General features: G+C 49.0%; 1 protein-coding gene across 1 annotated transcript in view; it reads left to right on the top strand.

Annotated features, from left to right (window-relative positions):
• Window positions 1–27,350, top strand: part of mtss1 (MTSS I-BAR domain containing 1) — a 36,771-nt gene continuing 9,421 nt past the window's right edge. Inside the window, exons 1-3 of the mRNA XM_084460693.1 lie at window positions 1–749; window positions 11,553–11,614; window positions 14,142–14,215. Of these exons, the coding sequence (XP_084316819.1) occupies window positions 678–749; window positions 11,553–11,614; window positions 14,142–14,215 (208 nt within the window). The 5' untranslated portion in view covers window positions 1–677. The remainder of the gene's footprint in view (window positions 750–11,552; window positions 11,615–14,141; window positions 14,216–27,350) is intronic.

Raw genomic sequence — 27,350 nt, forward strand, 5'->3', positions numbered from 1 at the left:
TTTCCCTCATTGAGGAATTGTTTTTCTCGGTCCGGATGAAAGCGTGTGACTCCTAACCACGTTCACCTCGCATAGACGTGAGAGACGGCTTCTCACAGGACCAAGCAAAACGGGGATTACGTGACTGTATAGCGAGGTTTTATGTCGTCTATTTTATAACGTTACGGACGTTAAACGAAGCCTCACGGCCGTTTTTTCCTCACATTGATTCAAGGACTAACGGCAGGTTTACCTCAGCGAGTGGCCAGGATAGTCAGTTCACGATTCAACCGTCAGGTTGAATACATTTCCTTTGCCTCACTCACAAACTGACTAACCAAGTGAATGAGGCGGATTCCCAACTCTTACATTCAGCCATGCCATTTTCCCCCGGAGGTTTGTCAAGTTGGCTGGCTAGTATGAGCTAACGTTAGCTTCAGCTAGCTGGTCCAGTCAACCTGGGCTTGAGAGACTACTCCACGTATTGACTTTCCCAGGATCTTTCTTTTCCTCGTAACTCGCTATTTTGGGTCCGTTTTAGGGAGAGGTTGATTCGAGATATTTATTCATGTTAGTGTATTATTTGTTTTTCTACGACACGTCTTTTAGCTAGCTAACGTACGATAGCCACATATAATTATAATATAATAAACTTGTAAGTGGGTGTTGGTAGCTAGCTCGTTCTGGGACTTGGGAAGATGGATGCGGGTATCGAGAAGGAATGCAGCGCTTTGGGAGGGCTGTTCCAGCTCATCATGAATGATATGAAGGTAAGACCCGGTCAAGTCACTCTTAACAAACACTTAGCTACTCACAGACATTGTGATTTAGCTCCTACTTAAGAGTGACGTACAAAGACGAAGTTGGGATTTCATTTGAATGAATACACGTTTGTGTTTCTGACCATTTGGTCATTGAAGGCTGGGTGAATGAAGGTAAGACCCGGTCAAAACACTCTTAACAAACACTTAGCTACTCACATACATTGTGATTTAGCTCCTACTTAAGAGTGACGTACAAATACGAACTTAGTATTTCATTTTAATGAATATATGTTTGTGTTTCTGACCATTTGGTTAGCTGAGTGTCATTGCAGGCTGGATGAATGGGGGTCAGACCCGGTCAAAAAACTCTTAACAAACACTTAGCTACTCACATACATTGTGATTTAGCTCATACACCTTAAGTGACGTACAAATACGAACTTAGTATGTAATTTTAATCAATACACGTTTGTGTTTCTGACCATTTGGTTGGCTGAGTGTCATTGCAGGCTGGTGAATGGGGGGAGGCTTGTGCCAACTTGCTGCAGCTGAGTGGGCAGCTCACTGGTCGGTTAAAGCGGGCAAATCTGCAGGTCTTTACGTTTCACCCTAAGAACCCATGATTTAAAGGATAAGGACACTGGATTTCATGTTTAGCCCTATTCTTGGCTTCCCTGGCATTTATCTGACTAGTACAGGTTAAAATACTTCTGTTTTGTTCAGTACAGAGTTATGTGTCAATAACGTCGGCACGCGCACCCTGGCTCGTTGCTGGCTATGGGCACACTCGGAAAAACTCGGAAAAGTATGATATACGTGGATTTCAAGTTCAGGATTTACATGGTTTATGCTTACCAAGCTCTGAAGTCGTCCTGTAAACACCATAGTTCCTTTCGCCTCTGCATTTTGAAACAACAGTCACTTCTAAACAGTACTAATTTCACAGTACTAATTTTCGGATTCGGATGAATTTCGCGGAGGTTTACAGCGTGAAGGGATGGCTGTTGTATGTACGAGGAATTTGCCTAGGTCTGTTGGTGCATCACAACAACACTAATAATAATAATACATTATTATTAACTGTACAATAACTAGTTTTATATTGAAAACCACAAACAAAATTAGAAGCATTATGCACATTTAAATTATGCGTCATGGAGACTTGCTAACTTCGGTTGATGCTGGACACCAGTGAGTTTTTCAAAGCACAATAATCAAACATGTTTTTACTGATAATTTTATTGCGATAAATTTAATAGGACTGTGTGGTTCGTGGTTTATCATTATACCTGTTATCGTTACATCTCTAGATGGGAATATGCAAGCATTGCGCACAAGTGAGGAGGAAATGTTAAATGCGTAAACACTTCTATCTGATTACCTGAAGCATTGGCTTCAAGAAGGGTCTCGGGTTGAGACATGTCATTAAGTTCTTTCATTAATAGATACAGATAAGATTTAAAAAGAAAAAAGAAGAAAAATGTTTTTGTTTGTGATATCATCAGATAATTAGGACTGAGCCCACACACACACACACACACACACACACACACACTGGCCTCCACGGTGCTGTTCCCTCAGCCTCTGTGTGTTAATACCCATAATTCCTGGCTCAGTCAGGATGGATGAGCCTATGGCCGGTCTTGTGATGGAGAATGGTGCGTTTGTTAGAAGAGGAAGAGAGTGAGAGGGGGAGGGAGGGAGGGGAGAGTAAAGTGAGCGAGGAATGAAAGGAGAGGTATTCTGATGGGGTCGGCCATATTAGAGAGTGATTAAATGCTGCATATTCTGTGGGTTGTGTGAACCATCGTTGCTGTGGGTGTGTGGGTGTGTGGAGTGTCGATATGGCTGTAAGGGTTAGTATAATAGTATAATAGTAGGCATTAATCTGGACGGCCGTCTCTTGCTTCTCTGGGTTCTGTCCAGCATCAAGCTTTGGAGGCCCTCTTGGCTGTGCTGGGCCAGGGGACAAGAACACTTATTGATTTAGCTTAGCTATATTGGGAATGACATGAGCCTGCCCTGCACCCCCAACCCCGCCTATCTAGGCACATTCCTCCGGTGACCCCCCCCCAACCCTAACCCCCCCCCCACACACACATACACACACTGCGTTGCTGATGCTACCACCAGTGTGTGCACGCTGGCTCATGCATTGCATGCTGCATTTGATCCTGCCCGCCTGAAGCAGCATGAGGAGGAGGAGGAGTGTATTCTAATGTGCATTTGGTGGTTGTTGTTGCTGTTGTCATATTCTCGATGCGTCGTGTTGTGGTGTCACTCCTGTGATGCGCCCTGTGAGTCTGCTATCGGGTCTATTCTGTTACCATGTGTGACTTTATGCTGTATTTGTCCCCCGTTGTACATTTTATCCCAACAGTCCCCTCAGCCCTCCTGCCCCCCACCAAAAGGCCAGGCCATCACTGTAAATAAGAATCTGTTCTAGCTTAACTGACTTGCCTGGTTAAATGGTTTAATAAGTGAATCAAAAGGATGAGAAGGAGGAGGAGAGGGCTGGGCTGTGGAGAGAGACTGCGTTGAATACTTTGAATACTGGGAAGTGGTTGGGTGGGAGTGATGGAGAATGAAGTCACACCTGAGATAACTTCATTACAGTAGACGCAACAGCTCGGAACAAAGATGAATGTTAGTAGCTAGCTTTGTCAAGCTAGTAGATAACCAACACACTATGCACTACAAAAGTGGTAGTGAACATGTCCTCGGATAACAGTTGGGGAATACTGTGTACACGGTTGATTTGAGATGCAAATAAGACAGAAATGCTAATAAAAGACTTACGGAAGTCAGTCTAAAGCCAGGCTCTGCTGAAGCGCTGGGCATGTGGTAGCTCCTGGCTAGCCGTCTGCCATGTGTGTTGGTGGTCACACTAGTGAGAGAGAGAGAGACAGTTAAACATTGAGAGAGTCAGACTAAAGCCTCAGTTATACTCCCAAACAGACGCGTAGGGGTTCTGTTTACTCCTGTAGTCCACGGCAGCTGGTTCTCCGATAGCGCAGAGGTTGCGTGGACTAGTGAGCGCGGTCACAGAACAGGAGAGGCCCGTCGATGTCAGCACAGAGCCTTGGGGCGACTGTAGCTCAGTTGGTAGAGTGGGTCGTTCAGTGATCGAAGGGTCAGCGGTTCGAATTCCAGCTCCGACTGTCCACATGTCGAAGTGTCCTTGAGCAAGACACCTAACCCCAAATTGCTCCCAATGAGCAGGTTAGCACCTTGCATGGCAGCTACCGCCATTGGTGTGTGAATGTGTGTGTGAATGGGTGAATGAGAGGCCATTGTAAAGCGCTTTGAGTGCCGCTAAGGTGGAAAAGCGCTATATAAGTGCAGTCCATTTACCATTTACGTGCACTGATGATGACGAAATGTACGTCACCCGTACTCGCCGACGCGGGGCGTGAGAGGGAGGAACAGAGACGCTGGGCCTCATTACACCCAGCTGTATGTTTTTCTCTATTTACATTCACCAAACAAAAGGGACATGGATCTCTCACACTGGAGAGGAATTGACAACGGCCAGGCGTTCAAACCCACCGCTCGGTTCACCTCCACAGTCTGGCTAGGACGGAGGCACCCCCACGCCGACGGTCAGTGATGAGGCGTTGTGTGCCACCTTGAACAGTAGCCTGGTAACGGGGTTATGGCAAATCTCGACTGCAAGAGATTTTCTGTTTGCGTTCAGGGAAAAAAATGAGCAAAGCTTCTTGCCGAAATCCGTCACACACAACACACAATGTTAGAGGGCCAGGGTGGGAGGAAGAGGAACTCAGAGAGAAATCCATACAGAGTAATACAACGAGACGGACACACCTACAAAAGCAGAACCCGGTAATATTATCTGCTCGCTGACTGCTTGTTGCTCAATGAAAGATCTCCATGAAGATCTGAGGAGCTGGAGAAGAGGCCGAGCTAACGTTGAAGCTGCGTCTGGCCGAAGCTCGGCGAACAACAAACCCAACATTTTCTCTTTCAAAGCGTGTGTGTTTACTCTGTCTCTCCCCTTGTCCCTGCCCTCTTCTCTGTTCTGTCTAGATCTGTATGCCCATACACACCTCTCTCTCTCTCTCTCTCTCTCTCTCTCTCTCTCTCTCTCTCTCTCTCTCTCTCTCTCTCTCTCTCTCTCACACGCACCCACTCCTTACTTATGTATTATGGTTGTATTAAACAATCGTCCATGTTTGTGCAGGTGTGTGTCAGATGTGAATCAAAGGGTTTGTATCACATCTTGTCCTCTACCTTGTACTCCATCCCTCCACTGGTGTGACGCATGGTTGTCCAGTCATTTCTGATGCACAGGAAACGCTGTGATCACAGATAGCAATCACTTATCAGGGAGGGAGGGCACAGGACTGTGGATGAGTGAAGCTTTAGTCATGGTTCTTATTTCCTGGTAGAAAGGTGTGTTTGCGGGCACACACATGTATGAAGGGTCTTTCCTGCATAGAGGATTTCTTGGCGCCCCCCAAAGAGATTTTAGCCAGAGCCAAAGGAAAATCACCAGTGCCAAAATGCTAAAAGTTGAGAATAAAAATAGCAGTTCAAATTCTCTCCAAAGTGTTTGATAGCTTGTTTCAAGTGCAGCCCATCCCTCTTTCTTGTATTGTTCATGGTTTGGACCACTAGTAATCAAGATAATTAATAGACTGGGTATCAGTATCTTAAACCTTTTGGCTTCATATCCATTTTGTGTCATGTCGGGAGATTTCCAGTGATTGCGAAAAGTGAGCTCAGTCAGAATGACAGCAGTGGGCTACTCGGCATGAAACTGAGGTTTCCCCAAATAATCACCCCCCAAAGACCCATTCCGAGCCAGGAAAAACCCTGGTATGTCTTCTGACTATTGACATAAGAGGAAGGGGTAAATCAGGTGTACCGCCATGCCACAGCACTGACAACGCCATGCCACGCCCAGTCTCTCACCTCGGCCACAGTTCCCATTCCCCAAGTCCCAGCCCAGCCCTTACCCCAACCCCAACCCCAGCCCTTACCCCAACCCCAACCCCAGGCCTGGCTGTAACGCCAAGCCCAAGCTCCCACCCCAGCCCTCACCAGCTGCTGTGTCATGTATGGGCAGCACAGCTAACCGGCACGCTGAGGTGTGTCTTTATGACGCAAGGCAGGAATCTGGGAGCGGCCATGTCACGGGCCACTCCCTGGAGGCAGAGTGGGAAGGAGGGAGGGAAGTGACACTCCCCGCTGTGACTGTTATGAGGGCCTTCCCCTCGTCTCTCCTCCAGGTTTAATAATTCATCATGGCAAAGACCAAAAGCCTTGTGGTGTGACATGATCGAAGATCATCGATTTTGCGTCTGGGACGCCCCACGACACCCCCACGAAAAGTCTAAAAAAATGATGTCATCTGTACCCGTAAACCACACAGACCGGCACCCGACCAGACCAACAAACAGTCTGTACTGGTACAGACATCCAGACAGACTGACAGTTGAGGCAGGCAGGCCAGCAGACAGAGGGTCAGGAAGAGCTGTCACAGACGTAGCTCCTACTTGTACTCCACACTAGTGGCTTATTTCTTAAGTGAGAGATTCATCCGTGACCAATCAGCACTGCTCCCTCTCCCCATAGCAACAGGAACTGGACTTGGAGAGGTGGGAATCTGCTCTGCTAGCTCAAGAAGACTAGGCCTGAGGAGACGGGAATCTGCTAGTGTGAGAACTAGGCCCAGGGAGACGGGAATCTGCTAGTGTTAGAACTAGGCCCAGGGAGATGGGAATCTGCTAGTGTTAGAACTAGGCCCGGGGAGATGGGAATCTGCTAGTGTTAGAACTAGGCCCAGGGAGACGGGAATCTGCTAGTGGGAGAAGGCTAGGCCTGAGGGAGAGGAGAGGACATGGATGGGGGAGATGGAGCAGAGGGAAGCCAGGGACTGACTTCAGAGGAGCTCTCACCACCAGGGAGGGAGCAATAAGAATCAGGGAAGTGAAAACATGAAGGGGGGAGGAGAGAGGGGTAGGGAGGGAGGAATAAGGAATAAGGCCTGGGTTACACAAGCTTGTCCCCCCCCCCCCCTTCCTCTACGAGTCCTTGGGGCCTCGTTTGCACCTCGCAGTCACATGACCAACACCAGCGCTCGCGTTGTCAAAACCTGTGAAGTTTGAGAAAGCTCCAAGCCGTGTTTTCGTTCTCGTTGCCCTGGATTCCGCCGTCGTGTGATCTGGCGAAGGCGATCTCATTCTGATAACGACTACGCACGTTCGGCTCTTGTACAGTTACATTTTCACACGACATAATTTTACAGCTCAGAATGTGATTGTAGGATTTGACCAAGATTCTATTAGTCGAGCAATCACAAAGCTTGTTAGACAAAAAACAGGCTATATAACATTGATAAAATAGACAGTTTTTCCTCATTATATGGTTTATGGTATGTTAAGAATGATGACTGATTTGCTTTCATACATTGCTGTGAAACCTATTTTGAACAGGGTGCTGAAAAATAGGGGCCTGAGAACAGGCCGACCAAGATGTCCTTTGGTTGAAGACAGGCAGCCCTAAATAAATGCATTCAAAAAGTTTATTTAGAAACAACTTATCTTCGTAAATAACTCGGGGTCTGTTTACAGCATGCGTGCCTAGTGTTGCGAATGCTCTGATAAGTGTGTCCATGTGAACTCGATAACTTCTGAAGACGCTGATAAAACTCTCGTGTAGCCTGGAGGTCCTTCTTGTAACCCAGGCCTAATCCGGGAAGGGGGGGGGGGGGGGGCTGTTTATTGAGACATCCTTATACTAAACGGCACCCAAATTCAAACCACGCAGATATCATCTTAAAAAACACATGCACACAGTAGCACCGAACGGCACAAGATCACAAACGAATGAGAGAGAGAAGGGAGTGGGGGAGAGAGGGAGAGAGAGGGAGAGAGGGAGAGAGAGAGAGAGGGAGAGAGAGAGAGAGAGAGGGAGAGAGAGGGAGAGCGAGCGAGAGAGAAGGGAGTGGATCACAAGGCTGCAACAGGGACAAGGACACCAGCTTCCCCAGTTCAGATATGGAGTCCCAGCTTCCTCTTTGAGGAACGCCACTCTGTCTCTCCTGATGACCTTGGGTCCCCCTGAGAACCCATGACTGAGTCACTATTAGGATTTATAATCAGTAATGTTGTCAGAATACTTAGCTTCATCTGTCCTTAACTACTATAACCTAGAGTAACCAGCCCAAATAACCTAGAGTAACCAGCCCAGTTATAACCTAAAGTAACCAGCCCAGTTATAACCTAGAGTAACCAGCCCAGTTATAACCTAGAGTAACCAGCCCAGTTATAACCTAGAGTAACCAGCCCAGTTATAACCTAGAGTAACCAGCCCAGTTATAACCTAGAGTAACCAGCTCAGTTATAACCTAGAGTAACCAGCTCAGTTATAACCTAGAGTAACCAGCCCAGTTATAACCTAGAGTAACCAGCCCAGTTATAACCTAGAGTAACCAGCCCAGTTATAACCTAGAGTAACCAGCTCAGTTATAACCTAGAGTAACCAGCCTAGTTATAACCTAGAGTAACCAGCTCAGTTATAACCTAGAGTAACCAGCTCAGTTATAACCTAGAGTAACCAGCTCAGTTATAACCTAGAGTAACCAGCTCAGTTATAACCTAGAGTAACCAGCTCAGTTATAACCTAGAGTAACCAGCTCAGTTATAACCTAGAGTAACCAGCTCAGTTATAACCTAGAGTAACCAGCTCAGTTATAACCTAGAGTAACCAGCTCAGTTATAACCTAGAGTAACCAGCCCAAATAACCTAGAATAACCAGCCCAGTTATAACCTAAAGTAACCAGCCCAGTTATAACCTAAAGTAACCAGCCCAGTTATAACCTAGAGTAACCAGCCCAGTTATAACCTAGAGTAACCAGCTCAGTTATAACCTAGAGTAACCAGCCCAGTTATAACCTAGAGTAACCAGCCCAGTTATAACCTAGAGTAACCAGCCCAGTTATAACCTAGAGTAACCAGCTCAGTTATAACCTAGAGTAACCAGCCCAGTTATAACCTAGAGTAACCAGCCCAGTTATAACCTAGAGTAACCAGCCCAGTTATAACCTAGAGTAACCAGCTCAGTTATAACCTAGAGTAACCAGCCCAGTTATAACCTAGAGTAACCAGCTCAGTTATAACCTAGAGTAACCAGCCCAGTTATAACCTAGAGTAACCAGCTCAGTTATAACCTAGAGTAACCAGCTCAGTTATAACCTAGAGTAACCAGCCCAGTTATAACCTAGAGTAACCAGCTCAGTTATAACCTAGAGTAACCAGCTCAGTTATAACCTAGAGTAACCAGCTCAGTTATAACCTAGAGTAACCAGCCCAGTTATAACCTAGAGTTACCAGCTCAGTTATAACCTAGAGTAACCAGCTCAGTTATAACCTAGAGTAACCAGCTCAGTTATAACCTAGAGTAACCAGCTCAGTTATAACCTAGAGTAACCAGCCCAGTTATAACCTAGAGTAACCAGCCCAGTTATAACCTAGAGTAACCAGCTCAGTTATAACCTAGAGTAACCAGCTCAGTTATAACCTAGAGTAACCAGCTCAGTTATAACCTAGAGTAACCAGCTCAGTGTGACCTAGAGTAACCAGCTCAGTTATAACCTAGAGTAACCAGCCCAGTTATAACCTAGAGTAACCAGCTCAGTTATAACCTAGAGTAACCAGCTCAGTTATAACCTAGAGTAACCAGCTCAGTTATAACCTAGAGTAACCAGCTCAGTTATAACCTAGAGTAACCAGCCCAGTTATAACCTAGAGTTACCAGCTCAGTTATAACCTAGAGTAACCAGCTCAGTTATAACCTAGAGTAACCAGCTCAGTTATAACCTAGAGTAACCAGCCCAGTTATAACCTAGAGTAACCAGCTCAGTTATAACCTAGAGTAACCAGCTCAGTTATAACCTAGAGTAACCAGCTCAGTTATAACCTAGAGTAACCAGCTCAGTTATAACCTAGAGTAACCAGCTCAGTTATAACCTAGAGTAACCAGCCCAGTTATAACCTAGAGTAACCAGCTCAGTTATAACCTAGAGTAACCAGCCCAGTTATAACCTAGAGTAACCAGCTCGGTTATAACCTAGAGTAACCAGCCCAGTTATAACCTAGAGTAACCAGCTCAGTTATAACCTAGAGTAACCAGCTCAGTTATAACCTAGAGTAACCAGCTCAGTTATAACCTAGAGTAACCAGCCCAGTTATAACCTAGAGTAACCAGCCCAGTTATAACCTAGAGTAACCAGCCCAGTTATAACCTAGAGTAACCAGCCCATTTATAACCTAGAGTAACCAGCCCAGTTATAACCTAGAGTAACCAGCCCAGTTATAACCTAGAGTAACCAGCTCGGTTATAACCTAGAGTAACCAGCTCGGTTATAACCTAGAGTAACCAGCTCAGTTATAACCTAGAGTAACCAGCCCAGTTATAACCTAGAGTAACCAGCCCAGTTATAACCTAGAGTAACCAGCTCGGTTATAACCTAGAGTAACCAGCTTAGTTATAACCTAGAGTAACCAGCCCAGTTATAACCTAGAGTAACCAGCCCAGTTATAACCTAGAGTAACCAGCTCGGTTATAACCTAGAGTAACCAGCTTAGTTATAACCTAGAGTAACCAGCCCAGTTATAACCTAGAGTAACCAGCTCAGTTATAACCTAGAGTAACCAGCTCAGTTATAACCTAAGGAAAACCATTAATCGGTGTGCTGACAGAGTGGCATGCAGGTGAGTGGAGGAAGAGTCCCTCCCAGCCTCACCCAGTTCTGAGTAATTGACGACAAGCCAAGAGTTTCACTTGCACCAGGAAACCGGTTTGCAGAATTATGTCATTCACCTCTTCAGAAACCCGCCATCATTGATTTATATCAGTCTGTTCTTTTCCTTCTCCATGCCTGAGGTGGTTTTGGCTCACCCACACATAAACACACACACACACACACACACACACAAACTATGAAGCTGATTTATTGTGGTGTTGCTGCTTTGTTTTTCCTGCCTGTCAGCCGGCTGCTTGTTTGTCTTGGTTGGAACAGCGAGGCCTGGAAGTCCCAGAGAGAGATGAATAGGGAAGGTTAGCCAGGGCTCTCGTACCGCAGCGCTCTAGCACTGTGCGCAACAACACTAACATTCACCAAATAGGTCGTGCTGCTGTAGTTCACTAATACCAACCAGACAATTTTTCGAGACAATATTTCTCTCTGTTTATGGTCTTCCCTTCATCTCACATCTTCATCTCCGACATGGGGTTTCCCACGCAGTCACCCTCTCTCTCCCTGAGTAGAATGCTTCCGGAAAGCAACAACAGACACCACCTTGTTGTCTGTGGCTAGGTGTCCTGCCTGTCTGTTGGTCCTGTCTGTCTGGCCCAGTCAATATTGGAGCTGGCTTCGGCGCTGGTCCGGACGCGGCGTGTATCTCGCACCATCGAGGCTGCTCTCTACCGATGCTAGGCTGCTAGCCTGGCTGCCCCTGAACAGAGCTGCTGTTCGGCCCTCTTGAGCCCCCAGCGCCTGGCTGACACCAGGGTGTGAGAAGGTCACCCGAGGCCTCCTGGTCTGGCTGGTCTCTCTCTGTGGGGGCCACTGGCAGGCTGGCCCCGGGCCGGGCCCCTGCTCCAGGGCTGGGTTAGCCAGTCTCAATCCAACAGCCTCAACTGTTAGAAGGGAAATGTTGAAAACGTTGACTTGCCAAGACGATTCTCTCACCCCTCTTTCTCTTTCTTTCTCCCCATCTCTCTCTCTCTCTCTCTCTCTCCCTCCCTCTCCCTCTCTCTCCCTGTCCCCTCTCTTTCTATAGGCCAGTTATCCAGCATGGGAGGACTTTGTCACCAAAGGAGTAAAGCTGCAGTCTCAGTTAAGGTAAGAGCTGGCTCGTTTCACATGGACACACATACGTGTACACACACACACACACCCATACACACGCGCAAAGCTATCTGTGGACGACAGCTGTAGCAGAGCCTGACAGTCCGTCTATCACATGCCTCTGCCTGCTCCAGTCCTCCCGCGACCCTTCACCCTGTCCAGCCATTAACCCACAGCCTGCAGCTTAACAAGTTGGTAAAGTATGTGTCAGATGGGAGACCCCCAGTTTCATCCCCTGGTATCATGAATTGATGAACTGCCCACTGACATCAGGACAGAGTCGCTGCTCGTTTTTCACCGCAGACTCCAAACTCGCCTTTCCAAGAAATACTACCGGGATCCTCCCTCTTAAGCAACTGTTGTATTTATATTTTGCTACTCTTGAATGCAATTATTGTAAGTCGCTTTGGATAAAAGCATCTGCTAAATGACTGTAATGTAACGCAATCCTGCCAGACCTGTTTGGGCTGTGTGAAGAGTTTCTGTAGCACTACCAGGTCTTATGTCAACAATCATTCAATTCAAATTCCACCAAAGACATTCGGCGTCTAGTCCGTTGTGATCTAGTCGACCTACTAGGGCCGCATGATTATCGCAAAAATTAATAATTGTGAATAGGTTGTCTGATATTGAAAGCGTGATTATTAAGATGCTTTTTTAGCAACTTAAAAGCATCAAGCTAGAGAGAAATCTAGCGAGCTATACGTAGTTATGGTAGGATTAGGAGTTGCTGTAGAACTCCTTGGTCTTATGACCTGCAGTAGGAGTTAGTCTTATACCAGGTCAGGCTACAGAGTGACATGTGGCCCCTCCTACCAAACCAGAGGATCACTTTGTCAGTCACCAGGGGTCAGCTGACCAATGGAAAAGCGCTTTGCTCTTTATATCAAAGAGTTTCCACCTGACGATTGAACATCACACACACACACACACACACACACACACACAGGTAATATCAGCCGGCTCTAGTCTAGCGCAGACCATTATAGCCGGCTCACAATAGGGCCATTGATGGCTGCCTCCCTGGGAGCCAAACGGTGTCCAGTTGCACTCTGGACACTGGCCTCTGAATGTGACTGTGTCCTCCCAGACTCCAAAGGTCTGTTTGTCTGTCTCTGCCTGCCTGTCTGTCTGCCTGCCTGTCTGTCTGTCTGCCTGCCTGCCTGCCTGTCTGTCTGCCTGCCTGCCTGCCTGCCTGCCTCTCTCTGTCTGTCTGTCTGTCTGTCTGTCTGTTAGGCATCTGATGGTAAAGGATGTCCCACATTAAATTAAGAATAGGATAGGCTTCTTTCCTACCCCCCCCCCCCAATCTGACTTCAAGGGGGTCGGGATGTATTTTGCTGTTTTAACGCATCCCTTGGGGGGAAAAAACAAACTTATATTCATTATATCGTGAGTTTGTTTTTCTCCCTGCCTGCTTGGCTGGCTGACTGCCTGTCTGTCTGTTTCTACCTGCTTCACTGTCCGTCTCCATCTGTCTGCCTGCTTTCTTGCCTGTCTGTCTGTCTGTCTGTCTGTCTGTCTGCCTGTCTGCCTGTCTGTCTGTCTGTCTGTCTGTCTGAGCACTCATCATCCCTCTCGGGTCTAACCTGAAAGAGTGGTGCGGCTCTGGCTCAGGAGATGGACCGGGTCGTCCAATGATCGTAGGGTTGGCGGTTCGAATCCCGGCTCCCTCTGTCCACATGCCGAAGTGTCCTTGGGCGAGAACCCCATATTGCTCCCAATGAGCAGGCTGGCACCTTGCATGGCAGCTGCCGCCATTGGAGTGTGAATGTGAGTGTGAATGGGTGAATGAGAGGCCATTGTAAAGCGCTTCGGATAAAAGCGCTATATAAGTGCAGTCCCTCTACCATTTACCATATCTGTTTTCAACCGGCTTCAACACAATATCTGGATTTCAGGGTTTTTCCTGGCTCAGAGTGGGTCTTTGGGGGGTGTTGTGGGGGGATGACAAGCATATAAAGGCCTATTTTCTTTGCTTTCTTGAGCTCACTTTTCAATATCACAGGAAATCTCCTGACATGACAAAATGGTTATGAAGCCAAAAAAGTTTAAGATACTGATAACCTGTGTATTAATTCTCGATTACTAGTGGTCCAAACCATGGACAATGCAAGAAAGAGGGATGGGCTGCACTTGAAACCAGCTATCAAACGCATTTGGAGAGGATTTTAATTGCTATTTTTATACTCAATCTTTAGCATTTTGGCACTGGTGATTTTCCTTTGGCTAAAATCTCTTTGGGGGGCGCCAAGAAATCCTCTATGCAGGAAAAACCCTGGATTTGGGGTACACTCAGCAATGTAACTCCATGTACATGAGCAAAGTGACACTGGCCAGAGATAATCAAATAACAAGCTGCTCAACCCCCGTCCCTGGCGTTGGCCACAGGGCAGAACATAGTGTGTGAACTGAAAGGACTTTCCCATTGAGGCCCCGGGCCCCGGTCTCAGAGCGTGAGGTCCCCTGGCCGAGTCTACGCGTCTCTTACGGTGCGTGTGTGTTTGTGTTGTCTCCTCAGGACCACCATCTTGGTGACGAGCTCCTTCCTGGACGCCTTCCAGAAGGTGGCAGATATGGCCACAGGAACCAGAGGTAAACCACTGGACGACATCTGTCTCACACACACACACACACACACACACACACACACACACACACACACACTTCCCTTAACGACATGAGCATGCTGTGGCGTGTGCATGGCTGTTATGAGCACAGCTGCCTGAAAGATTCATGGTTTGTGGGGATTATGTTGACCTGCCTTGCCGGCCATTATTGCTTATTCATAAATATCATGGTAATGTGTTCATTGAGGATTATATAACCTCGTCCAGTCAGATGGGTGTCGATGTTGTATTATGTTTACGTTGTTGTAGTTTGAGTAACAGGCTAGGTTAGCCCAGTTCTGGTATCGCCTGGTGCAGATGGTGGGTATTGACAGCTACAGTGTTCCCGTCAACTCAAGGGCTTGAGATACATTTCCGTGACTATATCACGAAGAGTGTGATACTGGCCTGGGTTAAGACAGCTGACTTCAGTGAGTCATTAAACAGGCAATACTGGGAGTGGAAGAACATGTCATACCGTTGGAATGAAAAGCTTCAAATGTCCCCTTTCAAACATTATTAATACTAGTGCAAAGTGCCCATAGGGCTGTTGGGCTTTTTATTCTGATCTATCTACTTATCTATCTATTGAATCTTAATATATCTAATCTATTTTATCTAATCTACCAAATATCAGCACATCTGTGACCCTTACAGCAAACTCTGCACCAGGAGCAGATGAAGCGACTGAATCAGTGAAAATTCACCGTTCCAATCTCCAATCACATCCTCCGCTCCTCCACATCCTCCAATCACATCCTCCGCTCCTCCACATCCTCCAATCACATCCTCCGCTCCTCCACATCCTCCAATCACATCCTCCGCTCCTCCACATCCTCCGGTGTACGACAGAAACAAAAACTAACTTTTTTTTCTCATGCTAGAAACAAACGCACAAACAAAACAAAACAACAAATGTTGAACAACCAACTATCGCTCTGACTGTAGATGATAATTAGCTTTAAGATTTATACCAGTTCGAAATGCACTTTGCAACGACATCCAGCTTTAATGTGAAGAAGCCTAGTGTTCCAGTACTCAGAAAATGACACTGTAGTTTTCCTTACATCTACCGCAGGGCTGAAAATTAACACCTGCCACCGGCCAAATGCAGGTCAAATTTCCAATTGGCGACTAGATTTCGGAAGGCTATCCGGAAAAAATAAATAAATACTTGGCCGGTAGATTTTTTCATGTACAGTCCCCTCGGCTGATGACTCACCGTGAGCCAAAAAAGTTAATTTTCACCCCTGCATCTACGGGTGCCTGGCTGGGGTAAGTAAGTAAGCTTTATTTATACAGCGCTCTTCACAGCACGGATGCACAGAGTGCTTTACAGTAATAAATTAAAATGGCAATACAACACGAGACAAAATTAAAACGACACAGAACAGAAAAACAACAACATTGCGAGCAGCAAGGCGTTATAGATGGCCGAAGGCCTGCCTGAACATGCGTGTCTTAAGAAGTTTTTTGAACATGAGTTCAGTGGCGGGCTCTCTCAGGGCCTGGGGAAGAGCGTTCCAGAGTCTTGGCGCCACCGCCTCAAATGCTCCGTCACCCTGGGTTTTTAGTCTGGTCCGGGGCACCGCCAGGAGACCCTGGTCGGATGACCTCAGAGACCGACTCAGAGAGTGAGGGGAGTCGTCTCTGGTATCGCCTGGTGCAAAAAGCACCTCGACCGTGTTCACATCCGTCAGCGTGTTCTCTCTCCAGGACGGGTCTCACACGTGTGGTCTCGTCTCACGGGGGGGAAAAGCAGAGCTGCCCGTGTTTTGGGAGATTTGTCCTGGAGTGTGTGTGTGTGTGTGTGTGTGTGTGTGTGTGTGCGCTCACAATCTCAGTGTTTAGTCAAGGATAAGTACACAAAGACAGTTTGAACCTGCTTAGACTGGACACAGATTGTCTGTCTGTCTGCCTCGCTGTTGTGTGTGTGTGTGTGTGTGTGTGTGTGTGTGTGTGTGTGTGTGTGTGTGTGGGAGAGACCTACTAATGGTTAAATAACAGTTGTGTGGTTGTTTGATGCAGGGCCACGCCCTCCTTCCACAGTAGTGGTAAATCCCCGGCCTGCTCTGTCATGTCTGGCCTCACCGTCGGCCGTAAACACTCCTCCATGCACGCACATCAGCCTGTACACACGCACAGACACATCCAGACAGGCACACACACACACACACACACACGATATGCCCTGGCATGTGGGCGCCTCTGCAGTTTCTCTGAGTATAGATTAGCATATTGATCCAATGACCTCTGTCAATAGTCAGCTGTATTGATCTGCTGTCTGAGGAGAGAGCCTTGCCTGACTATATGCTCTAGCGCATTCTCCAACACTCTCTCTCTCACACACACACACACACGCACGCACACGCACGCACGCACTGAATTGGCTGAGTGACTCAGCTCCATCTTCCTCTATCTCTCCCTCCTCTGTTCTGTTCTGTTCGTTCTCTCTCTTCCTGTCCTCGTGTTCCTCAGAAGCTCATCAGCTGACCGATTTCTTCACATCCTCCTCTCCTGTCCTCCTCACACCCTCCTGTCCTCCAGCTCCCTACCCCGAGCCTCTAGTTCACTACCCCCCCCCCCCTCCAGCTCCCTACCCCCAGCCTCTAATTCACTACCCCCCCCTCCAGCTCCCTACCCCGAGCCTCTAGTTCACTACCCCCCCCCCAGCTCCCTACCCCGAGCCTCTAATTCACTACCCCCCCCCCTCCAGCTCCCTACCCCGAGCCTCTAGTTCACTACCCCCCCCTCCAGCTCCCTACCCCGAGCCTCTAATTCACTACCCCTCCCCCCCTCCAGCTCCCTACCCCGAGCCTCTAATTCACTACCCCCCCCCCCCTCCAGCTCCCTACCCCGAGCCTCTAATTCACTACCCCCTCCCCCCCTCCAGCTCCCTACCCCGAGCCTCTAATTCACTACCCCCACCCTCCAGCTCCCTACCCCGAGCCTCTAGTTCACTACCCCCCCCCCCCCTCCAGCTCCCTACCCCGAGCCTCTAGTTCACTACCCCCCCCCCCCCTCCAGCTCCCTACCCCGAGCCTCTAGTTCACTACCCCCCCTCCTCCAGCTCCCTACCCCGAGCCTCTAGTTCACTACCCCCCCCCCCCCCTCCAGCTCCCTACCCCGAGCCTCTAGTTCACTACCCCCCCTCCTCCAGCTCCCTACCCCGAGCCTCTAGTTCACTACCCCCCCCCTCCAGCTCCCTACCCCGAGCCTCTCGTTCACTACCCCCCCCCCCCAGCTCCCTACCCCGAGCCTCTAGTTCACTACCCCCCCCCCCCCCTCCAGCTCCCTACCCCGAGCCTCTAGTTCACTACCCCCCCCTCCAGCTCCCTACCCCGAGCCCAGTAGCAGCCTCTAGGTCAATACCCCCCCCCCTCCAGCTCCCTACCCCGAGCCTCTAGTTCACTACCCCCCCCTCCAGCTCCCTACCCCAAGCCCAGTAGCAGCCTCTAGGTCACTACCCCCCCCCTCCAGCTCCCTACCCCGAGCCCAGTAGCAGCCTCTAGGTCACTACCCCCCCCCCCCAGGCCTCTCCAGTAGCAAACACTAATTCTAGACTGCCCCCCCCCTCCACACGCCACATGACAGGCTGGAGGCCTCCGGCGTCAGGGGGGAGGGGTCTAAAGCCGGAATTGATTTGTCTGCAGTGCGTTTTCTCCCGGGGGGGGGGGGATCTTGCAGGTCAGCATCGGTGAACAGCATTTTGTCTGTTCGTGTGACCTGACCTCTTTAGTACCTGTTTTCCCACAAGATTAATACCTATAAACGGGCTTTGTAGTCATGTGACCACCGGGAAGACCCCCCCCCCCCCCCGGGGTTAGGTGATACCATCCTATCCCTGTGTCTTCCTGTGCGTCACGTTTGATACCACAAGTGCGTTGGTGGGGCGAGAGTTGAAGCAAGCAGAGGCTTGTTATTCTGGACTGGGCTACGTTTGACCCCAAACTTGCCATTTCAAGTTTTTGATTTATTTTGGCAGGCTACTATCAGTCTCCAGTTTATCGTGGTACAAAATAGATTTTTATAAAACCAAACTGGGAGTGGTTTTCAAGAGTTTATGGACGTAGCCTACGTTAGAACGCGAAAGCGAAACCTAAACTAGTCCGAACGCGAAACTAAAACATATAACGTGTCGGCAGCTCCACAGGCCTGCACATGATCAAATAAACCCACGCGCGATTAAATCACGGACAAATCTCAGCTAGCAAGCTAAACAATCTAGCGAGCTCAGGCTACAATCTACAAGTAGCCAGGAGGCAGAGCCATTTGGGTCGACCGTCTACCGTGTAATTTGCCCCCGCCTCCACGGGTCTACCCGGGGGTGTGTTTACATCGCTGCCGAGCTGGAGCCGATAAACACCTGTGCCCGTGGCAGAGCTGGTAGACGCGGGGCTGAAGCCCAAGTGTACCCTTTCCCAGTGAAGACAAAACCCAGATGTTACTGGGTGTTGTGTGTGTTTTCGGGTCAGTGGGGATTGGGTTTAAGAGGTCTCTTAAAAGCTACAGTGGAAGGTCAGATAGTGGATGTATTTTGGCCTTCCGGGGTCTATGTGTCCCATGTCTCCTAAGCTCACGGGGACAGGCCCTCTCTGTGTCCCATGTTGTTTATTTGGCTATGTAAACCTTAAGGTGCTTATCTCGCCCTCTCTCCCCCTCGCTCTCTCTCTCTCTCTCTCTCTCTCTCTCTCTCTCTCTCTCTCTCTCTCTCTGTCTCTCTCTCTCTCTCTCTCACTCTCTCTCTCTCTCTCTCTCTCTCTCTCTCTCTCATTCTCTGTTTGAGATCATTTTCATTGTAAATTTCAGGCTGACCCACTTCACAGTGTTTCCCTGTCAGAGGCCCCTCCCCCTCAGAGCACATAATCATGAGGATGGAAGAATTCAAGACTGCGCAGTCTTCATCTCCGTTACTCAGTCAGTCCTGCAGACTGCATGTTGACCAGTCGGTCAGTCAGTCTACTGTGCGACCTGCATCTCGGTCAGTCAGTCGGTCAGTCAGTCGGTCAGTCAGTCTACTGTGCAACCTGCATCTCGGTCAGTCGGTCAGTCAGTCAGTCTACTGTGCAACCTGCATCTCGGTCAGTCAGTCGGTCAGTCAGTCTACTGTGCGACCTGCATCTCGGTCAGTCAGTCGGTCAGTCGGTCAGTCAGTCTACTGTGCAACCTGCATCTCGGTCAGTCGGTCAGTCAGTAAGTCAGTCAGTCAGTAAGTCAGTCAGTCAGTCAGTCTACTGTGCAACCTACATCTTGGTCAGTCGGTCAGTCAGTCTACTGTGCAACCTGCATCTCGGTCAGTCGGTCAGTCAGTCGGTCAGTCAGTCTACTGTGCAACCTGCATCTCGGTCAGTCGGTCAGTCAGTCGGTCAGTCAGTCTGCTGCGCAGCTTGTCGACCAGTCAGTCAGTCTGAATGTTGACCAGAGCGACACGTTGTCTCTCTCTCTCTCTCTCTCTCTCTCCGGCAGGACTGGATGTAACATGAACATACTGTAGTACAGCCCACACATTCTTGTGTTTGTGTGTTTTCGTGTGGTAATGCACCTGGCTGAGTGACAACTGACCCCTCCACCCCCACTCTCAGCTGTCTATACAGGCATGTTTTGTGTGTGGTTTGGGGGGGGGGGGGGGTGGGGCACCACAGATTGACATTTCTCTGAGGCAACTGCCGGTTCTGCTGTTACCCACACACACACACAGAACTAGAACTAGGACCGGTCTGTTGGGTTCCGTCAGGGTCCCGCCGACCGTTACCATGGAGACGGCTTCTCGTCTTACCCCCGTGCGATCTTGTGCTAATCTGGAAACTCAAGACCTCTGACCTAACTGTGTGTGTGCGAGTGTGTGCGTGCTCGTGTGTGTGTGCGTGTGTGTGTGTGTTCATGTCCCAGGGCCAGTGGGTTTGCCTGTTTGACCTGTCTGTTTTGTGGCTGCATTGGATCAGGATCTATAATTTCTCTGATCTACTACCTACCTAGTATGCTAGGTGAGCTTTCACCTCTGATATACTACACTACCTACCTAGTATGCTAGGTGAGCTTTCACCTCTGATATACTACACTACCTACCTAGTACGCTAGGTGAGCTTTAACCTCTGATATACTACACTACCTACCTAGTATACTAGGTGAGCTTTAACCTCTGATATACTACACTACCTACCTAGTATACTAGGTGGGCTTTAACCTCTGATATACTACACTACCTACCTAGTACGCTAGGTGAGCTTTAACCTCTGATATACTACACTACCTACCTAGTATGCTAGGTGAGCTTTAACCTCTGATATACTACACTACCTACCTAGTACGCTAAGTGAGCTTTAAAACCGACACAAAACAGATCAACCCAAAGGTCGGCCAAAAAACGGCACATACAAACTCAAGAAAGTGCAAATTGCTCTGTTATACCGTTAAGAAACTGTCTAAAAGAATGACTGGTTGCCTCTCACACAGGCCCAGAAGGAACCGTGCAGAGGAAGTGTGTGTGTGTGTGTGTGTGTGTGTGTGTGTGTGTGTGTGTGTGTGTGTGTGTTTCTGAGGCTGATGTCACCAGCTGATCAGAGAAGTTCCTCTCTGGACCCTCATGACATGTTGCTATGGGACTGTACTGGGGTAGTTGACATTATTAGTCTCAGCAGAAACCCATCAGAGAGACCGTCACAAGACTCCCAGCAGACCCCCCCCCTCCCCACACACACACACACACACACACACACACACACACACACACGCACAGGCCGAGGCAGAGGGCATCACAAGACTGTTAGTTCATACTGTTAGTTCCCCTCTCCAGAGAGCATCGGAGGAGGAGCTTGGGGAGGAGGGGGGCAGAGGGAGGGAGGGAGGGAGGGAGGGGGAGTGGAGGAGGAGGAGGAGGAGGGGGAAGGGAATGAGGGGATGCAGGGTTGAGTCTGGGTAAACTGAGGAGGTGTGAACTGAGCCTTGCTCTCATGCTCAAGACTCTCGAGGGGCTGTGTGTAGAGGACAGATGGGCAGAACCTCTCGCCGTTTGTCTTGGAGAGAGACATACAAATTCCCCAAAAGCTCACACAGTACACCTACTTGTTGCTGGCGTGTGTCTGTGTGTGTGTGTGTGTGTGTGTGTCTGTGTGTGTGTGTGTGTCTGTGATCTGTCTGCGAGCTCATCGTGGTGTTACACTCCTCCTTGAGGAGAAGTAAACCTCAGGGAACGTCACCCCTTTTTAAATAGGGATGCACCGATCCGATATTTAGATCGGGTATCGGCCCCGATATTGAATAAATAACTAGATCGGATATCGGTGGCAATGGGCCCGATCCATAGGAACCAATCTACTGTATAGCTCCAATATTCATTCATTCAATCGTAGGATACAATTCACATTTCCCTCAGTCCAGCGTCTAGTTTACCAAACTAGCCTACCTTTCAGACCGTTTGCTTATGTTGGCAAACTTGTCGGTGTGAAAACAAACGTTATGCTGAAAAAAGTTTAAAATAGTTTGCGAAGAATGTTCGCGAGTGAAAGTGAAAGTCTTGAGTTTGCTGTAGGTCAAGAAACGTGGTATGTTCCTTTAAGAGTTTGGTCAAGAAACGTGGTATGTCCCTTTAAGAGTTTGTGTTTGGATTGCTTACGCATGCGTGAGAAGCAACGTCCTGGCTCAGAATGGGTCTTTGGGGGGGTGATGCGCTCAGAATGGGTCTTGGGGGGGGGGGGGGGGGATGCGCACACAATTTTGGGGGGAAACCTTGGTTTTATGCCGAGTATCCTACCAGCATGTATAGGCCTGTAGTCTTTGCTGTCATTCTGACTTTTCACAATAGCGGGAAATCTCCCGACATGACACAAAATGGATATGAAGCCAAAAAGTTTAAGATACTGATAACCTGTCTATTAATTATCTTCATTACTAGTGGTCCAATGGACAATGCAAGAAAGGGGGATGGGCTGCACTTGAAACAAGCTATCAAACATATTTGGAGAGGATTTGAACTGCTATTTTTATTCTCAATCTTTAGCATTTTGGCACTGGGGATTTTCCTTTGGCTCGGGCTAAAATCTCTTTGGGGGGCGCCAAGAAATCCTCTATGCAGGAAAAACCCTGCCGTCACGGCCCCCTGCTTGGCGCAAAAGTTAGTTGGTAGAGAGATCGCCTACAAGAAGGACATATAAGCTTCTTTTTTGCTTTTCTTTTATTACTCGAACATCTATGTTGTAGCGCTAGACTGTAGCTCTATGCTTTAGCTCTATGTTGTAGCGCTAGACTGGAACTCTGTTGTAGCGCTAGACTAGCTCTAGACTGTAGCTCTATGTTGTAGCTCTATGTTGTAGCTCTATGCTGTAGCTCTGTGCTGTAGTGCTATACTAGCTCTATGTTGTAGCTCTATGTTGTAGCTCTATGTTGTAGCTCTGTTGTAGCGCTAGACTGTAGCTCTAGACTGTAGCTCTATGTTGCAGCTCTATGCTGTAGCTCTATGTTTAGCGCTAGACTGTAGCTCTATGTTGTAGCTCTATGTTTTAGCGCTAGACTGTAGCTCTAGACTGTAGCTCTGTTGTAGCTCTAGACTGTAGCTCTATGTTTAGCGCTAGACTGTAGCTCTATGTTGTAGCTCTATGTTTTAGCGCTAGACTGTAGCTCTATGCTGTAGCTCTGTTTTAGCGCTAGACTGTAGCTCTATGTTTTAGCGCTAGACTGTAGCTCTATGTTGTAGCTTCAGGCCTTTGCTCTTATGTGTCTAGTAGCCCTGTGGCTGTGCTGGTGTAGACTTGACCTCAGCAGGACTCTCTCTCCCCCTCTCTCTCTCTCTCTCTCTCCCTCTCCCTCTCCCTCTCTCTCTCCCTCTCTCCCTCTCCCTCTCTCCCTCCCCCTCTCTCTCTCTCTCCCTCCCTCTCTCTCCCTCTCCCCCCAGTCTGGTTAAATCTCATGTATGTGACCTAGCAGCTTTCTCAGCAGCAGCGTCTCAGGGCCAACACTGCACATAATCCCACCAGGCTGGATTAATAATCTGGACCTGAACGCCGCATGCCTCTGTATCAGTCAGTGATGATGATGATGACGATGATGATTATGTCAGGCAGGTATAAGATTACTCCGTTAGGCCTTTTCCATTGGCACATTTGGCCAGGCCAGGCCAGGCCATGTATACGGGAAAACATCTAGAGCTGTCACATTCTCTCTCAGATTAAACGCTTTATCGCACATTCTCTGTTGGAAATGGCAACATAAACCTGTGGCTATAACACACAAGCGCGCTCACACACACACACACACACGCGCGCGCGCTCGCCCACACACAGTCCTAGGCCAGTCAGTCGCATGTTCCTCCCTCACCACTGTCAATGACCACATTATGACAGGACTAGAGATGGAAAGAGCCGTGTGGGGGACAAGTTTGGGTTGGGTCAGGGTGAACGAAACACACACACACACACACACACACACACACACTCTCTCTCTATCCATCTCTGTCTCTGAGTAACTGGAGGGAAATTAAACATTTGGAAACCTTTTCCAGAGGAACATTTTGTGACCGGAGAACAGTCACCATTCATTGAGGTGTTTTCACAGTCTCTACCTTAGCTGTGTGTGTGTGTGTGTGTGTGTGTGTGTGTGTGTGTGTGTGTGTGTGTGTGTGTGTGTGTGTGTGTGTACGTGTGTGTGTGTGTGTACATGTGTGTGTGTGTGTGTGTGTGTGTGTGTACGTGTGTGTGTGTGTGTGTGTGTGTATATATATATATATATTTGTGTGTGTCACAGTATGACGCTATCGTTCTACTGAGTCATATCCTAGAGAGCCAGACCACGTTTCCTGAGGAAACGGTTGCTTGGTCAATCTCTCCATCTATCTCTCCATCTATCTCTCCATCTATCTCTCCATCTATCTCTCGGTCCACTGTTCCATCCACCTCTCCATCTCATCTCTCTCCATCTCTCTCATCCCTCTGCACATCCCTCCATCCACCTGTCCATCCACATGCACCTAGCGATAATTCAACTGTTTCCATCACTTCCTCTGTATCAAAATGCATCAGAAAGGGGGGTGAGGAGGAGGAGGGGGGGGAACGGAATGAGCCAGAGTGGTAGAGAAGGGCAACGGAACATCGGCGATGCCCAGGAATGTGACGTAAATCAAGGCCCGGGGCCAAAAACGATGAGTAAGGGAACGTCAAGGTCGTGCGTTGCCCACGAATCGCGCCTCGGCTATCCGGCCCTGGATTAAAAAAGGCGGATCATCTTAATGCCTCGCCGTCTCTAATGTCGAGCCAGCGGATAACGCCGTTGATGTTGGCCAAACCGGTGTGGTTGCAACGTCCCTTGTGTGTGCGCCTTTTCATTTCTACTAATCAAAGTCTATTTTAACACTGTGATGAGTCACGGCGTCCTGTCACGGAGCCACCCCACACCGCTATGACACGAACGCGGCTATAATCCCAACCCCACCCGCTGTTCCACACCGCTACTACCCCACCTGAAACTCGACCCGGATATAAACCCTAACACCGTCTGAAGCTCTACGCGGCTCACAACAGCCCAGGGGAGAGAGAGTGTGTGTGTGTGTGTGGGTGTGCGTGTGTGTGTTTGGTTTTCATGCCAGGGTAGCCTGTTCTCCCACAACAGGCTCTGTTGTCCCCTGTCCCCAAGCAGGGTTGTCCCCCTGATGTGATTTCGGAGAGTAAACTGTTTACCTCCGTTAACTCATTTAGCTCGTGTGTGTGTGTGAAGGCTTGTCCCCTGACCTGGGTACGGCATGTGATCCCATTGGAGAGGCCGCATTGTAAACATTGAGGCTCTCTTGCCAACCCTTCATGCTTACTGAACTGAGTTATAGAACTACCTTGTCGTCGACTCGCCCCCCCCCCCCCCCTCCCCCTCCCCCCTCATCGCTCTGTGCAGCTGGCTGGTAGGAAGTGTTCAGGCTTGTCGGGAAGGAGGTGTTCTGTGTTGGTGTTCAGGCTTGTCTGGTAGGAAATGATCCATGTTGGGTGTTGCTTAAGGGGGGGTCTGGTAGGAGATGTTGAGGCTGGTCTGGTTGGTGTTCAGTTGGGTCTTGTGGAAGCTCAGTTGGGTCTGGTAGAAGTTCAGTTGGGTCTGGTGGAAGTTCAGTTGGGTCTGGTGGAAGCTCAGTTGGGTCTGGTGGAAGTTCAGTTGGGTCTGGTGGAAGCTCAGTTGGGTCTGGTGGAAGCTCAGTTGGGTCTGGTGGAAGTTCAGATGGGTCTGGTAGAAGCTCAGTTGGGTCTGGTAGAAGCTCAGTTGGGTCTGGTAGAAGTTCAGTTGGGTCTGGTGGAAGTTCGGTTGGGTCTGGTAGAAGCTCAGTTGGGTCTGGTGGAAGTTCAGATGGGTCTGGTAGAAGCTCAGTTTGGTCTGGTAGAAGCTCAGTTGGGTCTGGTGGAAGCTCAGTTGGGTCTGGTAGATGTTCAGTTGGGTCTGGTAGAAGCTCAGTTGGGTCTGGTAGATGTTCAGTTGGGTCTGGTAGAAGCTCAGTTGGGTCTGGTGGAAGTTCAGGCTGGTCTGGTAGAAGCTCAGTTGGGTCTGGTAGCAGATGTCCAGGCGGGTCTGGTAGGAGATGTCCAGGCTGGTCCGGTAGCAGATGTTCAGGCTGGTCTGGTAGGAGATGTCCAGGCGGGTCTGGTAGCAGATGTCCAGGCTGGTCCAGTAGGAGATGTCCAGGCTGGTCCGGTAGCAGATGTCCAGGCTGGTTCGGTAGCAGATGTCCAGGCTGGTCTGGTAGCAGATGTCCAGGCTGGTCTGGTAGGAGATGTCCAGGCGGGTCTGGTAGCAGATGTCCAGGCAGGTCTGGTAGCAGATGTCCAGGCTGGTCCGGTAGGAGATGTCCAGGCGGGTCTGGTAGCAGATGTCCAGGCTGGTCTGGTAGCAGATGTCCAGGCTGGTCCGGTAGGAGATGTCCAGGCGGGTCTGGTAGCAGATGTCCAGGCTGGTCTGGTAGCAGATGTCCAGGCAGGTCTGGTAGGAGCTGTCCAGGCTGGTCTGGTAGCAGATGTCCAGGCAGGTCTGGTAGCAGATGTCCAGGCTGGTCCTGTAGCAGATGTCCAGGCTGGTCCAGTAGGAGGTAGTCTTCCTCCAGACCTAGCTGTGTAGGCCTCCACGTCACAGGGGAGCACGAGCGTTGATCAGGAACGGGCGAGGCAGAGGGAGTGAGTCGTGGTACTGTACGTGTGTTGGATAGCGGACAGACATGGAGCTGAACCCGTGTCTCTGTGGTGGGAGGTTCTGCCGCCCGGCCCGGTAGAGGACCACGTGGCGCTGTTTTCCCAGACTCCTCTGTGGGAGCGAGGGACTAGCGAGGAGGAGATCTGCTCTGGAGGACATGATGCTACAAAGAGCTGCTTATATGAACCAGAGCCAGACGAGGATGGAGAGAAACCACACTAGACCCAGTGTAAAGGGAGTGACTCAGACCCTCTCTCTTTTTTTCTCTCTCTCTCTCCTCTCTCTCTCTCTCTCTCTCTCTTTCTCTCTCTCATATACCTCTTCTCTGTCCTCACTACGGCTGCGTAATAAAATCGATACAGCAATATCGATATCACAATATTTTTTTATGCGATACTGTATTGATTTTCCGCTGTACAGTATAACTTTTTAGTCTTTATTTTTGCACAAGGAAAATATACAGTACAGAACAAGATGGGGAATAGATTTAGAAAATTTAGGATAAAATTCAGTGTGTGTGTGTGTTGCGTGAGTGTGTGTGTGTGTGTCGGGGCTGGGACCAGGCTGGGACCATTAAGTGGATAGAATTAGTAAATCAAAAGCAGATGTTGGTCTCTGTCTCCACGTGCTCATCCTCTGGTACACACACACATGCGCGCGCACACACACACACACCATCACTTTTCTGGGCCTCCTCGCACCCAGGAAAACAGCCGGTGTGTGTGTTGCTTGTGTTTGAGTTGTGTGTTGAGTGTCATTCCTGGAGACATGGTAGCAGGATTATCCTTAAGTGTGTGTGTGTGTGTGTGTGTGTGTGTAACGTATGTATGTGTATGTTTGTTTGTCGATGGCGCAACCAGCTGGACCCTCAACAAATCTGTTCTGGGGTCAGTGAAGCGGACGTGTTAATCTCATCAGGTACAGCTGCAGGCCTTTCTTCAGGCTGGGGCAGATTAGTTGAGCTAAGCACCCCG

This window comes from Borostomias antarcticus, assembly GCF_949987555.1.
Source record: "Borostomias antarcticus genome assembly, chromosome: 33".
Lineage (NCBI taxonomy): Eukaryota > Metazoa > Chordata > Actinopteri > Stomiiformes > Stomiidae > Borostomias > Borostomias antarcticus.